We start from the raw sequence: 15,669 nt of genomic DNA, 5'->3' as shown, positions 1-15,669 counted from the left end.
GATGCTGCGCCGCACTCTTGTCGTCGACTTTCGGCCAACGTCGCTTGGGTGCTCGCCCAGGAGGTTCCCTCTTAAAAGGCTGCTTTCGAGGTCTGTTTGGCCATGTGAGGTACTTTGGGCAATTTGGAAATAAGGTGGGAACTGCGTCTTTAGGCAGTACAGGCCGCTTTTCAGCCTTAAGCAGCACTTTTCCATTGAGCTTCGCATAATATGTCCGGGATATCACGTCCTCTGAAAAATGCTTGGCGCAGACATGGTCGGTAGATGTCAAAGTCCGGTCTGCACTCGGAATCGCACAAGCCACTGCTCCAAACGAACATTGTCGGACGGAGCTTTGAATAGGGGGCACATGCTCCGTGCAAGTCCGGTAGCGCGAATTGCAGTTTGGGATGGAACACTTTCTTCCCATTGCAAACACGTCTAAAAAAAAGCACTGCTACTTTCGTCTGCACAATGCCCACTAGAGGTGAGCCTCTATGGCGATGAAAGCCAAACACAAGGCCATCAAACACGGGAATAAAAAAACGTGTTCAAAACACCAAGGAAGTGCAGCCGCACCAGCAAAAACTGCGAGGTAGCCACGGAGCAAGAAACATTTAGGAAAGGAAACTCCACTGTTTGCGGCAACCAGAAAAGGTCACAAGCCCGCGGAGCCGTTATCGTGCTGGCGGCCTGGAAAGAAATTACCGCCGTTGAGAGCGCGCCGGAGCAGCCTGCCCGAGCGCGTATTTAGAATTGCTCGTGGATACAGCAGGGCGTGCCACTTTTGACGGAGCTCGATGTTTCTGCGCAAGCGCGAGTAAGAGCGGGCGCGAGAGAGAAAATCAGGGGGCTTTTGCTCCTTGAATATATATCACTCAGCCTAGGCACTACAGAGGAGGTTTCTTGTGCGTTGTATTCGTTTGTCCCCTAGACATGCCTGCATTGCGGAGTTCGGTCGAGTTGGTTTATACGCTCCGCCGCTGGCTGTCCGCGCGGTGAGGCAGTGGGCGCAGACGCCGCTTGGTGATCGCTGTGTCTGAAGGGACAATGTTCTGACTGGTGTTTTATAAGGCGCGGGTCGCTTTTTTTCGTCGCGACGATAGATCGTATTTTTTACAAGCACTGCTCCAGGAGGGCACATGTAACCGGCAAACAAAGGCCTCAGTAGAGCACCTGAGGTTATATTAAAGCTGGCGGCGCAGGATCTCCGGGGCACCCAAGCGGTAGCTGGGAGATCAAAGCTGGAAGCCGGGCAGCCCGTGGGTTGGGGCCGCAGAGGCCGAAGTGTGCTTGGGGGTGTTCGCATAAAATATTGGCTGTCCGCGATAGCGGACAGCCGATCTTATACTCCCCTGGCACGTGCAGGCCTCTGCGAGCCCCAACCCACGGACCAGTCCGGCTTCTAGCTTTGATATCCCTGTTGCCGCTTTGGTGTGCTGGAGGCGCCGCCAATAATGCGAAATGATGACACATTGTTTTCATTAGTAAAAACATGATCGATTAAATATGATTGCGTCGAGCCACCAACTTGCGATGCTAAGTTCAGCACAACCGCGCCCTGCGACTTCTGCCAGCACGCCTAGGGACAAGCGCATACACCGCGCGTGCCAAGAAACTCCTCCGTAGTACCCAGGCAGAGTCATATTTTAAAGGAGCAAAATTCCCCACATTTCCTCTCTCGCACCCGCTCTCACTCGCGTAAGCGCGCAAACGTCCATCGTCTCCACAAGTTCCACGCCCCGCTGTACCTACAAGCAGTTGGAAATACGCTGCCCGGGCGCTGCATTTTTTTTTTTTTCACTGCGGCTTCTACGACGCGTCGCATGGCGCCGCCACTGTATACGGCCCTGTCGGCGCATACAACAATTGTGACCTTATCTGGTCGCCCGCGCTCTCTCGCGCTGACGGGAGTTTCACCTCTAAATGTTCGTGGAGGTAGCGCAGCACGCGTGTGGCAGCTCCCCACGATTTGGGACCGCATTTCACAGCACCCTCTACGTCGGCTGTGACCACGCCCCCTCTCCTGGCTCGCTACCCCCGAACATACTGTGGCCGCGAGCGGGCGGCCACAGGACGCCGTTTTCCCTTTTCCTCGCCGCCGCCACGCTCCAAGCCGGAGGATGATGTCCACATGCTAGTGCGCCTTCGTACACGTATTTGCTCTGTGACGTTGCTCATGGTGACACGTGACTTCAAGAATTATTCAGGCAACATCTGTTATTTGTGTATTATGTTGCTTAAATACACGAATTAAAGCTTAGAGAAATAATAAATCACACAAACCGAATGTCTGCATGTTTTTGTTTTACTTTGCACAACAGCAAGAGAGATGCACTTCGTTTCATCTGCTTGTTCCCACATTGTGCAATCACTTGCGCAGACAACGAAAGCGCGAAATCATGCTCTGTGATCCGCTTGTGTCTGCCTCAGTATTCGTGTAGCACTGGCTTGTACCGTTAGTCAGGTGTCCTTGCGCACATCATGCAAAATCATGCGCTGAGTGAAACAAGACAATCGCAACAGCTCTTGCATGAAGCTGTCACCGGAAGTGTTTTGTGCCACAAAAAAGCAAGGAGAGAAAAGAATGAAGGCGGGGCTCATGACATATGCGCCACGTGACCATAGAGGTGCGGTATGAGAGAACGCAGGGAAGGAATTTCGCTTGCAGAGGTTAGACGGGGCGAGTGGAGAGTGTCTTGCTTGGCAGTGGAGCTCACCTCCTGACATCATGGGTTGGTGGCACTAAAATATTTCTGTCTCTGCTATTAACAAGCCAATCTGAAAAATTCTTTTTTTTCTTTCGGCAGAACGCTCCCTAGAGGACACGTAACAACTTCCAGCATATAACCAAAATTTGTTATGGGGCCTGGTGAGGGGCCCTTTAAAGGCAGTAAAATACATGCATTCATTTTTTTTGGACTGCTTGTGGCCCCTAGGCAGTCAGAGAATTGGACGTTGACTGTACAACTGACCAAGAGGATGCTCCAAATGGTCTGTGGGGCGAACGCATGGCAGAAGGAAGATGAGAACAGAAAGGACGTATGCATTGAAGAATGAACAGGAAAGGAAGCATGCCACTGCTTCTTTGAGGGAGCTTGAGCTCACACAAAAAAGTAAGGTGTTGGCTGATGCCGAGATGCAAGTGCCCCTCGTGCAAACAAAATAAACTCTTTAAAGCAGTGAAACGCAACACTGTGGCATTGTGCGCGGGCTGAGAGTATGTGATAACAGTTGAGGTTTACTTAAAAGCTGTTGTTAGAGAGAATATTACTTGTGAGAAAGTTCTGGCGTCATACGAGTGAGCTTGCTTTCAATTGATATAAATAGCTCATATTGAAAATATTTGCTTCTACATGCATCTCCTTTTTATTCGTATTTTAGAATGTTGAAGTTGATTTGCAATGAATTTTACCTTTTTTTTTTGAAGGTATTTTATTTGTTATGCATTTCACTAACCTCTTCCTTCTGTTTTTTTTTTTACACTACTCCTTACTATTAAAACTGGATTAAGCAGTTTTTCCTTGTTTTTAAGATATTTACTAGAGAGAGATAGCATCAGGTGACATGGTGTCAGCCCATCTTGAAATAAAACAAAGTACTCTGTCACTCAGGGAATTTTACGAAGCCACTCAGGGAATTTGGAAATGTCAACTTGGTAGACACCCTGAATCCACTTGCATAGTGTGGCTGGCGAAGTCCACTTCCGCCGCCCGGTCGGCGTCACTACAGGCTCACTTGAGCGCATCCAATCTGCGTAATACCGCTTGACTGCATCCTTGAATGCAAACACGCAAACATCTAAAGGCTGCAGCTGAGACGTCATCCCACCCGGGATAACGACGAGTTCAGTGCTGGATTCGTGCAACAGCCTCTTCATTGAGTCAGCTAAATGGCAACGAAATGCATGCAGCACAAGGGTGGACGGGAACGACAGCAGTGCTCCGGGTCGCCTACACCAGACGGACTTTATCCAGTCGAGCACAAGATTCTCATTCATCCAGCCTTTCTCATGGCATCTCATGACCACATTTTTTGGCAGCTCCTCACCTTTAGGCATTGTCTTGCGCTTGAAGACGACATATAGCGGGAGCTTGCGTCCGTCTGCCATGCACGACAACATGACAGTAACTCACGGTTTCTTGTTTCCAGTGGACCGGAAATAAACTTGTTTAGAGCCCTTTTCGTGCATGGTGAGGGGCAATGGCATGTCCAGATAAACCGGCGTTTGGTCAGCATTGCCGATTTGCCCCAGCTGGAAGTTCTTGGACTTGCGCAGTGAAATAACATGGCGCTGGAAAGCCACAAGCAGCTCTTCGAACGATTCAGGCTGCTTTTGTGAAATCGAAGTTTGGTGGCGTAAGGAAAATCCAGCATGGCACATGTAGCAATAAATCCAGTGGCGAGCTCCTTAGCTTTTGCCTGCATAAGCTCCATGCTCACAGCTAGATGCCCGGCTCGCTGTTGGTGTACGAACTCCGTCAGGGCGAGTTCGATTTCCGGGAATGTCCCACTCTTTGGGCCGCAAAAGCTTCTTCGCGTTTCGCTGCATGTGAAAAGGGCTTCCTTCTGTCAATGCCATCCATGAATGCTTCCCTCATTGACGCCAGACTGCCTCCCGGCTGCACTGTTGCCAATGTCCTGTGTGGCTAAAATAACCTTTCTCTTGAAAGCATCCAAGTACTGTTTTCGTGGACCAGACATCTTGGTCCTTCAATGCGGAATAAAAAAATGCACTTCGCGAAGTGTGGTTCGCACGTGTGCTGCCCAAGCACGCACTCAACAACAAAAAAACGACGCTGTAGTCACGCAGCTATAACGAAACCAAAACTTCTAGCCCAAATTTCTGACTGAAATTTTCGTTTGGATCCGCATATAGTACGAGGCGAAAATTTGGGACTCTAATAATAGGGAAAAAACCTCATATTATATGCAGGTTTTTACTATATACACCGGTGCATCTTATACACTGAAAAATGCAGTAATCACCGACACTGACGTAATGAGGGTGAAGACAAGCTGCCATCAAAACAATTTGCACTCTATGAAAAATGTGCGAGCGAAGTGCAAACAACAACAACAACAACAACAACAACAACAACAACAACAAATAATGCAGCTGAACATGTATAAAGCATGACAGAAAACATGTAATAACATAGACCAAATGAAAACAATAAGCACATATGGAAGCAGTTGCAAACATATGAGGGAAAATGTTGATATATATTGAGGCCATAAGAATTGCCACCTAGTTACATCTAAGTTTTCTAATATTGAAGTTCGTGTACTCATTTTGTATAAGGGCCTCGCTATTTCAGAAGTAATTATTTCAAAAATTGGCCATGCATGGGCTGCACTCACCTTTTTCAAATGCCCACCTTATTAACTTCGGCTGTGTAGCGTGCACTGTGTTATACCTGCGCGCTATCCGAGTGAGGCATAGAGGCTCATTGGTTTCCTCTTTGGTTGTTTCTGTTGGTTGTTACTATTGTTTAAAGGAAACATTTTCAACAGAATGTTACTGTCGTGATGAAATTCATACCCCGGCACCCCATCGCTTGTGGTATTGTGCTTTCCTCATGTGTGTGCATGTTCATGCGATCAATGTGTGCTCCTTTGCATAGGTGGCACCTGCTGGCATGTGCTGCCCTGAATGCATGCGTGTTCTGCACAAAATCTATGCTTTGTACAAACACATTTATGCAGTGAGCTTGTTGTTCCCACACCACACTCGGCTGCATTACTGAGTGCAAGTCTGATTCTTGCTAACAATGATTTATGAAAGATTCATGTGCATGATGCAGTGAAACTCTATTTTTTTCGTCATTCATCATTAGTACAGAAGGAGGTCCCGGAGTTGCAAGAACTGTAAGGGGGACCTCCTATTAGTAATTTAACATTACATGAATTAATACATTATGGCAACATAGCAGCGACGGACATAAGAAAACACGAAGTTAATGAAAAAATAAATACAAACAGTTGCTTACAATAATTGAAGTTCAAAACACAAGCAAATGAAACTGATACAGCATATGAATAAATAAATATGTAGTAATTGACACATTATGGAAACATAGGAATGACACATGTCAAAGAACACGAGGTTAATGTAACAGGTAATTAGGAACAAATATATGCTTACAATACGCAAAGTACAAATGTTATATAGACTCTGCGACAAAAAATTTAAAATGCCTAAGAAAGGAGAAAAAAGAAGACAAAGGAAGATATAGAATAGCAAATAAGTAAAAGCTGTGAATACAATAGGTAAATACAGAATCATTGAAAACTGGTAAATAGATTTGTGGACAATATGTACTTATAGTAATGAATCAGTAGCCAGTAGTGTCGTTAGTAAATATTTCTTCGTATCTCTCCTGAATGTTAATGTTGTGCGGCAGGCTTTAATATGGGGTGGTAGTCTGTTCCAGTATTTAATGGCTGTAAAAAGGGAAGTAAACAATCCATAATTAGTGTTTATTCGAGGGAGTAAAAAATTGTTGTTAGAGGAAAATCTCGTATTGTTAGTGTTGGTAAGAGCAGAGTTATTAAATGCATCTAAAATTATTTCATGATTTAGTGTGCAGTATATTAGTAAAACCAGTTTGAGCTGGAGCATGTAACGTAATGGTAGTATTTTTAAGGAACTGAAAATTGGTACTGCATGTGACATGTAACTAGAGAAATTGATGATCCTCAAGGCTTGATTTTGTAAATGTTGTAGATGTATTATGTGCGAGCAATATGTGTTTCCCCAAACTGAGATTCAGTATTGCAGGTGACAATGAATAAATGCGTAATAAAGTGAAGTTCTAACGTTTTGTGGAAAATGCGAGCGCGTTAGGTTAGTACTCTTATTCCAAAGGCAATTTTTTTTGAGACCATGTCAGCATGCAAGTTAAACTTAAGTTGGGGGTCAAGTTTGATGCCAAGGAAGACAACTTCATGTGCAGGTGAGAGAACATGAGTTTGTAAGACGAGCGGTGGCGCGATGACGCGTTTATGTGTATGAAAAAGCATAAACTGAGTTTTCGAAGGGTTGATGTTAAGTTTGTTACTTGTGCACCATGCAGATAAATTGCTTAGATCAGAATTTAGTCGTTTTATTACAGTATTTATGCATTTGCTATTGGTAAATATAGTTGTGTTGTCAGCTTATAGTATAGATGAAGTACTGGTTAAACAGTGAGGAAGATCATTAATGTATACCAGGAAAAGTAAAGGGCCTAAAAGTGAGCCTTGTGGGACACCCTTAGTGACTGATTTAGTACGTGAAAGTGAACCTCCGAAATTTACAACTTCGGTTCTGTTAGTCAAGTAACTGCAGATGAGCGTAAGCGCTGGGCCACGAATGCCCAGAGCTTCTAACTTGTAAGAAAGGATGTTATGACAGATGGTGTCAAATGCTTTACTAAGTCAATGAAAAGTGAACCAACAATATGGGAGTTGTCAAGGGCATGTTTTATTTTGTCAGTGAATGATGTTATTGCTGTTTCAGTCGAATAACCTTTACGAAACCCGTGTTGTTCAAGCAAGAGAAGATCAAATTTGTGAAAGTAGTTCGTTAAGCAGGTTACAAGTAGTTTATCAATGACTTTGCTAAAAAAAAGATAGCATGCAGATAGTACGGTAGTTTGAAATTAATTCTTTGTTACCTTTTTTTAATATAGGAGTTATTTTACCGTGTTTTAATTCGTCGGGGAAAACGCCTGTTATGAACATGCAGTTAAAAATGTGCACGAGTACATCGGTGATATGAGATAATACTAATTTGATTTTAGAAGGTTGTAAATTATCAAGGCCGGGACCTGTAGTTCGTAAACTAGCGATTGAATCGGGTACTTCTATGGGTGATGTAGGGGACAAGTAAAATGAATAAGGTGTTTGCCTGAGTACTGGCAACTGCCTGAGTACTGCCTGAGTACTGGTATACTGTCTAGTGAATGATCATGTGTAGGACAGAAAAAAGTATTGAATTCCAAGAATACAGATTCAACGTTAGGGCGAGAGAAAGATAGATCATGGCGACGGTGATATGGATGGTTATCTTGGACAAGAATTGCTGAACCACCATACCGAACATCCTTACGGACATACTTCCATTGTGTATCCGGGTGTACCAAATAGCTTGCTATCAGCGTTTGTCAACCATACTTCTGAGAGGCAAATGATAGTGAAAGGGTTATTTAGATTAGAAAAGAAATCTATCATGTTATCATAGTTCTTTGAGAGGCTACGTATTTTGAAGTGTATCAGGGATTTATGGGTGAGCCTGCTGTTATTTAGTGAACGTTTTAGTTCTTCTGAAGAAAAATACATTGTTTGGAATATTTATTTGATTAGATATAAAAACGGAAGGCTTGAACAGCTACGAGGCGATCAGCGAAAGGTCGTGTGTGCTAGAAATAATGTGCACACGGCCTCCTCCTGTCTTTCGTGCTTTGATGCGGCAGTTGTCCGTCCATAGAAATTTCCAGTTGTGCTGCTTTTGCAGTTCGAGGGCTTAAGCAAACAGACGTTTGTTGTCTTGTGTTAAGTGGTCGTTAATAAAGACCTTGGCCTCTGCAGACGGAGGGAAGCCGAGAGTAGTAGTGTTTAGTCGTGCTTTCTAGACCTTATTTATGAAGTCAGCCTTCTTAGTGCGGGAACAGAAGCGTACAATTATATGTTTATCCTTCTTCGCAGGGACGCGGTGAACAATGTCTATGTCAGATGGTGCCACAGGGCAGCCAATCTTGTCGCCGATTTTTTGGAGAACAGCGGCACAATTCTCGCTCTGTGTGGACGGCACACCCCTGATCTCGACATTGTTTGTACGAGAATACTGCTCGAGGTCCACTACCCTTCTAGCCAGCTTTTCGTTTTCTTTTGCGAGTGTTTTGTTCTCTGCATTCACAGCGTCACATTTTCCTCTCGATTCTTTGTACAGCTGGTTCATCATGCGCAGACTTTCACGCATTTCTGCGATTTCTTTCCAAAGGGCGTCAACATCGCGAGCAAGTTCTGCATTACTGGGCATTGCTAAAAAACCGCGGGAGTAACCTTGGCAGCAGCAGGCGCGACAAAAGTTAAGAACAGAATGGTAAATGCCGTATAAAAGTGAAGACTAACCTGCGTAACCAAAAAGTACTGCTTAGTGGTGTGTCCTTGTTGCCACGGCTGCTGCTGCCAAGTGAAGCGCAGGACCAGACGGATCCCTTTCTTGTAGTGCTGGTGGTGCCATGGAGCAGTCCAGTTCAATGGTAGCGTCGCGAGATGTCACCAGGTGGCCACGATGATATCGACTGGCAGGGATGGTGGGCGTGAAGTCCACGTGCCAGGATAGCCATATGCTTGTCAGCACAACGGTGGTAGAAATCATTGCTTGCCGATTACTGTGCTCCGATCTGCCTAACCAAAAGTACAGCTTAGTGGTGTGTCCTTGTTGCCACGGCTGCTGCTGCCAAGTGAAGCGCAGGACCAGACGGATCCCTTTTTTGCAGTGCTGGTGGCGTCACAGAGCGGTCCAGTTCAGTGGCAGCGTTGCGAGATGTCACCAGGTGGCCACGATGATATCGACTAGCGGGGATGGTGGGCATGAAGTCCACATGCCAGGATAGCCGTATGCTTGTCAGCACAACGGCGGTAGAAATCAACGCTTGCCGATTACTGTGCTCCGATCTGCGTAACCAAAAAGTACTGCTTAGTAGTTTGTCGTTGTTGCCATGGCTCCTGCTGCCAAGTAGTAGTTGGCAGTAGTTCTCGATTGCAGGGATCGGCAGCTTGATTCATTTTCATTTTCTGTTTTCAGGTGTGACGACTGTGATGACTTTTGACCAGTGGGGGTCACTGATCAAGAAAAATTTTGAGCCATGTTTTTGGGTGCCTCCTGCACACCAGCCTGTGCACCATGACGATTTGCATCCTGAAATGATTAATCGCCGTCTGATCTACAAGGACTCATATGGGGCCATTTGGCCGTGGGCTGACTATCAATTGAGGCCAAACTTTCCAATTGCCATGGTGGTGGTATGTTGCTACTGTCATCATTCATGGTGCTGTTTGTGCTAAATGGACGACAAGGCTTTGCTTTGGGCGTCAAGTCTTAAAGCACTGTGACCTCTCTAGGAGAGTGTGAGGTGCAGGCACATTATCTTGGCTTTGCCTTTGAAATGTAATAAAGCCAAGAACTGCATTGCCATGTGCTTTCATGAAGGTATGTTCAGCTTGAAAAAGAAAAAGGAAGAACGTTGCTGGTCCAAGTTGTGTAAGGCAAGGGAAGGGGAAGCCGAAGTAGTTCTAAAAATGCGATCTGATTTGCATTTATTTACTTACGCTTATTGCAAAAAAGAGAGAAAATTGAGGTAAACTTGCTTTAGACATGTTAAATGGGAGTTCTGTCCTCAGTTTGTCACATATTGCATGAGCAAAATTTGAAGTAATCTCAATGAAAGGGCAAAATTGGCATTCACCTGAATTGTAGCATAAAGCTACAAGGGAAGTGGATATGGGTTTCTCATAAAGAAAGTCTTGCAGCTGAAGAAACATTTGTCCTGGTCCGGGACTTGAACCCGAGACCAGCGCCTTTCTGGGGTGGTCGCTCTGCCATCTTAGCTAACCAGGAGGCTAGCTGATCGCAAAGTGAGGGCAAATTAATCAACAACTTGAGGCACTGGGACACCGAATATGTACCATCTCTACCATCTGAGCTAACCAGGAAGTTAGTTGGGAGGTTAGCACAAATGGTAGAGTGACTTCCCTGGAGAAGCGTTGGTCCCGGGTTCGAGTCCCAGACCAGGACAAATTTTTCTTTAACTGCAAGGCTATCTTTCTAATAAACCCGTATGGGTTTCCTTTATAGCTTCATGCTACAATTCAGGTGGATGCCAATTTTTCCCTTTCATGTACTTTCCTCCACCTTGCGGACTTCCGCAGAACTGATTTGCCAGTAATCTCAGAGTATTTTTTTTAGTAGGTAAGATATGCAGAGATCCTTTGGAAGCCTTCCCTACACCATGTTATGTGAGGAAGTCTGGTTTTGTGCTTGTGAAACAGTTTTTGACTTTTACATGTTGATCATATTGCAAATTTTACAAACTACTGGAGCTCGTCCAGCAGACAGTGTTGATCACATTTTCTGCCTCGAATTGTGCCATCACTGTACAGTGCTGTACAATACTGTGCAATTTAGACCTGCTGTGTAAGCTTTATGTAGGGTAGTTTTTGCATGACAATCATTATCTGGCTTGATAGCCACCCAATTTCACTTGTAGTGCTCTTTCTTGTTAAGTTATATTATTGATGAAGTTATAAGCGCCAGGTGTCCTGTCTAATTTTGTTGTAAGATGTAAATCAAGGGTGATGTGGACAGCACCAACTAGGAAGCACTTGTTTCAGTATCATATGGGGATAAAATTGGTTTATCATTTATGCTAGTCCTAGCTTGTAGTTAAGAAATGTAGTATATTTTAATGCATCTTTAGTGCATCTTTCTTCCTTAATCATTCTAGGCACCTGAGCTTTTCACTGTTGAGAAGGCCTGGGATGCTCTAAACATTGTCAAACAGACCCTAGTTGGCCCCTTTGGAATGAAGACCCTTGATCCCAGGTGAATATTAAAGGCAGTCCAATATGAAATTATTGTTTTGTGGCCTCTGTTAAAGCAGTGGTGCTTCTTGCAAAGTTTTGCCGCTGACATGTTTCAATGTACCCTCGAACCTCATTATAATGAAATGGGATGTAACGAAGTAAATAAAATTCCCCTTAATGTTTCCATAAAAATTCATGTATTTAAAATCTCGTTTTGACAAAGTGAAATTGTCCTGCAAATGGATGTAGTGAACTAGATTCGTCTTTGAAACCAAAAAAACACCCGACCGTTGTGCGCCGATTGCATGGCTTTCTGCATGGTTCAGCACTCGTTCACCATGGCAGTTAAAGACTCCTGCGTCCCCGCGTCGAATACGTCGTCGAGAAAAACTGCACAGCTGCGCATAAGCATCAACTCACTATCACACTTCTCCACTGACCTTTCTCTCTTGCATGTGCCTGGCTGTACAAACCACGCCATACATGGCGGTGCAAAAGATAAATGCATTCACTTTTGCGCACTGTGTTCAGTGCCACACGCTGCTCGACTGCAATGAGCCAAGTGGAAAGCGGGCACGAAGGACCATCAGAATGGAACAGGCGGCAGCTGTGTAGAGGCTGTTTCATCAGGTGCTAAGTCGTGTTGCGCACGCCGAAGATTCTTTTGTTCTTTTATTTAAACCTCATCAGATGTGTGGCCGTGTAGTGATTCCGCGGGCTGCAAAGCCGCCTTCTTATTTCCGTGTTTACTATTGTGCACCCCGTTGGGCATGTATTGCAATAAACGGTAATAATGAACATAAGGAAGTAACTGATGTAACGAAGTAATTTAGACTGCCTTTTCAACTTCGTTATAATGATGTTTTAGTGTATTATACAATATTTTTGCAATGTATCTTTTGTTCTCGTAGTACCCCCCCCCCCCCCCAACTTATTAACCATTTCCATAATCTTATTACTAGGATTTTGCGAATAGTCGATTTTCAGTTCGAAGCGAATTCGAAGTGAATAGTGATTTTGGCTGAACATTTTCGAATTTAATATTGCATAGTTGCCGTTCAAAAGCCTTGGCTGCAAAGTGGCATGCAAGATAATTATTGGATACATGCAGTGATTAAGTGAACTAATTTGTGAGAATGAGGCCACAATTAATTCAAGTATGACTTATTTATTGGAATACTTATGTACGTGTATGGGTATGTATCTAAAAAAGTGCTGGCAATCAAGGGTGCCAAGATTGGCAAAGATGGTGTCAGCGTATAACAGTGTATCTGGAGCTCGTTGCTCGATTTCTTTTGCAGGTTGTTAAACAAGGTTGATGAAATGACTACAATTAATATATTTGAAAGCTCCCACCATAATATTTATACAGTTTTGCCAAATACGCGAGTCTATTCTTGATTTTAAAAATCATGCCTTACTCATTATTAGGCAGTAAACAAACTCGTGACCGTGAGTTTGCCAACACTTTGAAAAGCAAAAATATTACAACTGCTCGCAAAGCATATATCAAGCAGCGTAATATTTGAAACTACTATTTTAAAATTTGAATATTTGCACAACGCTACTTATTGCATATACATTTTACACACTTCACAGACTGTTATTTAGGCCTCTTTACAACCACATCACATCTACCTATTGTAATTCTTCTCTCCATTGCCAGCTGAATAATTCTAGCATGGTGCTCTTTGGCTATACGCCTTTGAACCACAAAACATGACATATTATCATTATCATAATTCTTTTGTGGTGCAAAACAGCCAGGCAAGCTCCATATAACTACAGATGTTGCGTTTGAAAAGGTGTGGAATGAAAAGGGTGCTGTGCAGGGATTTTGGCGCATGCTTCAATGAAGCTGAACATATGGCAGAATTGCCTGTCTGGTTGGGAAAATTGATCAGGACATTGAGAGTGATTTCAACCATATCAGGAAAATTTATTAGCCTGATGTTTCGAAGCTCATTCAGCTCCATCTTCAGGGGTTGCTTTCCAAGAAACCCAAATCTTTCAAACAGAGACGAACCTGCAAAAAGGATGCTGCTTGTGTCATGGCACATCAAAAATACGGCAACCAATATAACCTGCATGAAGGACAACCTCCCCTCTGGGTGTATCCTTAGTGACACAAAGAAAATAAGAAGAAAAGACACGCAGCGAGATAATTCCCTGCTCTAGGTCACCAACGCTGAAACATCTACGCTTCCCTCTCCGCCACTCCCATCAACCGCATTCCCACAGGTCAAGCACACCCCGCATTGGTCGTCCGACCACCAGCACCACTGCCACCAGCCACACTCTATCGCCTTTCCACCTTTCCCATCTGTCAAGGAAAGGTTTTATGTGTCTCCCCACCTTCTGTCCCCTCTCCCCCCCTTTTCTTTATGGACTTTTCAAAAGCTGCACGCCGCCACCTTTTTATTTTTTATTTATTTATTTATAAATACTGCGATCTTAAACAAGATCTTAGCAGCGTGGTACACGAGTAAGTTCACAAAACAAAATAAATACAAAAATGGAGAATTGCACTAAAAAGATTCGTCACACAAGCGCTTCACATAAGCGCAAAAAACAGGTGCAAAAAACAGGCGCAGAAGAACAGGTGCAAAAAAAACAGGTGCAAAAACAAGCGCTTCAACGTTACTTCAGCGATCTTTCCCAATCATACAGTCAAACAGTGCTATCACTAACAATCTCAGCAAGTGCAAAAAAAAAAAAGTTAAAGATATGTTTCGAAAAGTGATAATGAGTCCTGTGTTACAGTTTTGTCGGCCAGCTTATTCCAATCTACTATAGTTCTAGGAAAAAAAGAGTACTTGAAGCAGTTGACACGTGTTGTAAATGGAGTTACAGCTAGTGAGTGTCGCTGTCTGGTAGCGTAATGTTGCATAGGTGATAATGTGAGACGTGTCGATGTTGTAGTGACCATTTATTAGTTGGAAAAAGAATTTTAGAGGACATGCACGATTTCTGTCACTTATAGAAGGCAAGCCGCTCCGAGATAAAAGGCTAGTAATGGAACTACGCCCATATGTATTGTAGATGAATCGGACTGCTTTTTTTTTTGTAAGCTTTCTAGCTTTCCAATATCGTTTTTAGTGAACGGGTCCCATATAACTATAGCATATTCTAAAATGGGGCGGACTAGTGTTTTATATGCCAGTAGATGTACTGTTGGTGTGGAGGATTTTAATACGCGTCTTAGAAAGAACAACTTGCGGCGACAATTTGCTATTACTGTGTCAAGGTGCTTTGACCAGGAAAGATCCTTTGTTATGTACAAGCCAAGGTACTTATATTGCGCTACCTCTGACAAAAAAGCGTTTTCTGTGCCATAGCGATATACCAGTGGCTTCTTTTTTAAGGTTATCCGCATATGTACTGTCTTTTCGAAATTAATGCACATTTGCCATTGTCTACACCACTCAACTACCTTATTAAAGTCCCTGTTTAACCTAAGTTGGTCTTCTTCCGTTGTTATTTCATCATACAGAACGCAGTCGTCAGCGTAAAGCCTGATTTAAAAGAGAGGTTAGTGACAATATCGTTTATATATAACAAAAAGAAAAGAAAAAGGAAAAGGAACAGAGAGGTTTGTGACAATATTGTTTATATATAACAAAAAGAAAAGGGGGCCAAGAACGGATCACTGAGGGACACCAGAATTGACAGCAGCTATATCAGAGGTTTTATGTACAGTAACAAACTGATGGCGGTTTGTAAGGTATGCTTTAACCCATGCTAATATTTTAACGTTTTTAAGCACAGCTCCTAGCTTATGAAGCAATTTAACATGAGACACCCTATCAAATGCCTTGCTGAAATCCATGAATATCGCGTCTGTTTGTTTCCCTTTGTTTACAGTGTTAGCAAAGTCATGTATGATTTCAACTAGTTTTGTAGTAGTCGAAAGGCCACTTCTAAAACCATGCTGCATATTTGTGAAAACGTTATGTTCGTCTAGAAAACCAGTTATATGTCTATGAATTATATGTTCTAAGAGCTTACAAGATGTTGATGTTAATGAAATCGGTCTGTAATTTTTGATGCGAGATTTATCCCCCGATTTATGTAAAGGTTTTATTATAGCAATTTTCCAGTCTTCCAGTAATGATC

General features: G+C 43.5%; 1 protein-coding gene across 3 annotated transcripts in view; it reads left to right on the top strand.

Moving 5' to 3' along the window:
• LOC142559762 (glycogen debranching enzyme) overlaps positions 1 to 15,669 on the top strand; it is a 152,236-nt gene that overhangs the window by 96,583 nt on the left and 39,984 nt on the right. For all 3 annotated transcript variants that reach the window (XM_075671390.1, XM_075671391.1, XM_075671392.1), the window contains 2 exons: positions 9,776 to 9,993; positions 11,475 to 11,572. In XM_075671390.1, the coding sequence (XP_075527505.1) occupies positions 9,776 to 9,993; positions 11,475 to 11,572 (316 nt within the window). The remainder of the gene's footprint in view (positions 1 to 9,775; positions 9,994 to 11,474; positions 11,573 to 15,669) is intronic.

Source organism: Dermacentor variabilis, chromosome 10, assembly GCF_050947875.1.
Source record: "Dermacentor variabilis isolate Ectoservices chromosome 10, ASM5094787v1, whole genome shotgun sequence".
Lineage (NCBI taxonomy): Eukaryota > Metazoa > Arthropoda > Arachnida > Ixodida > Ixodidae > Dermacentor > Dermacentor variabilis.
Note: the sequence above shows the minus strand (reverse complement) of the source record. Positions and strands in the feature narration are given on the sequence as shown.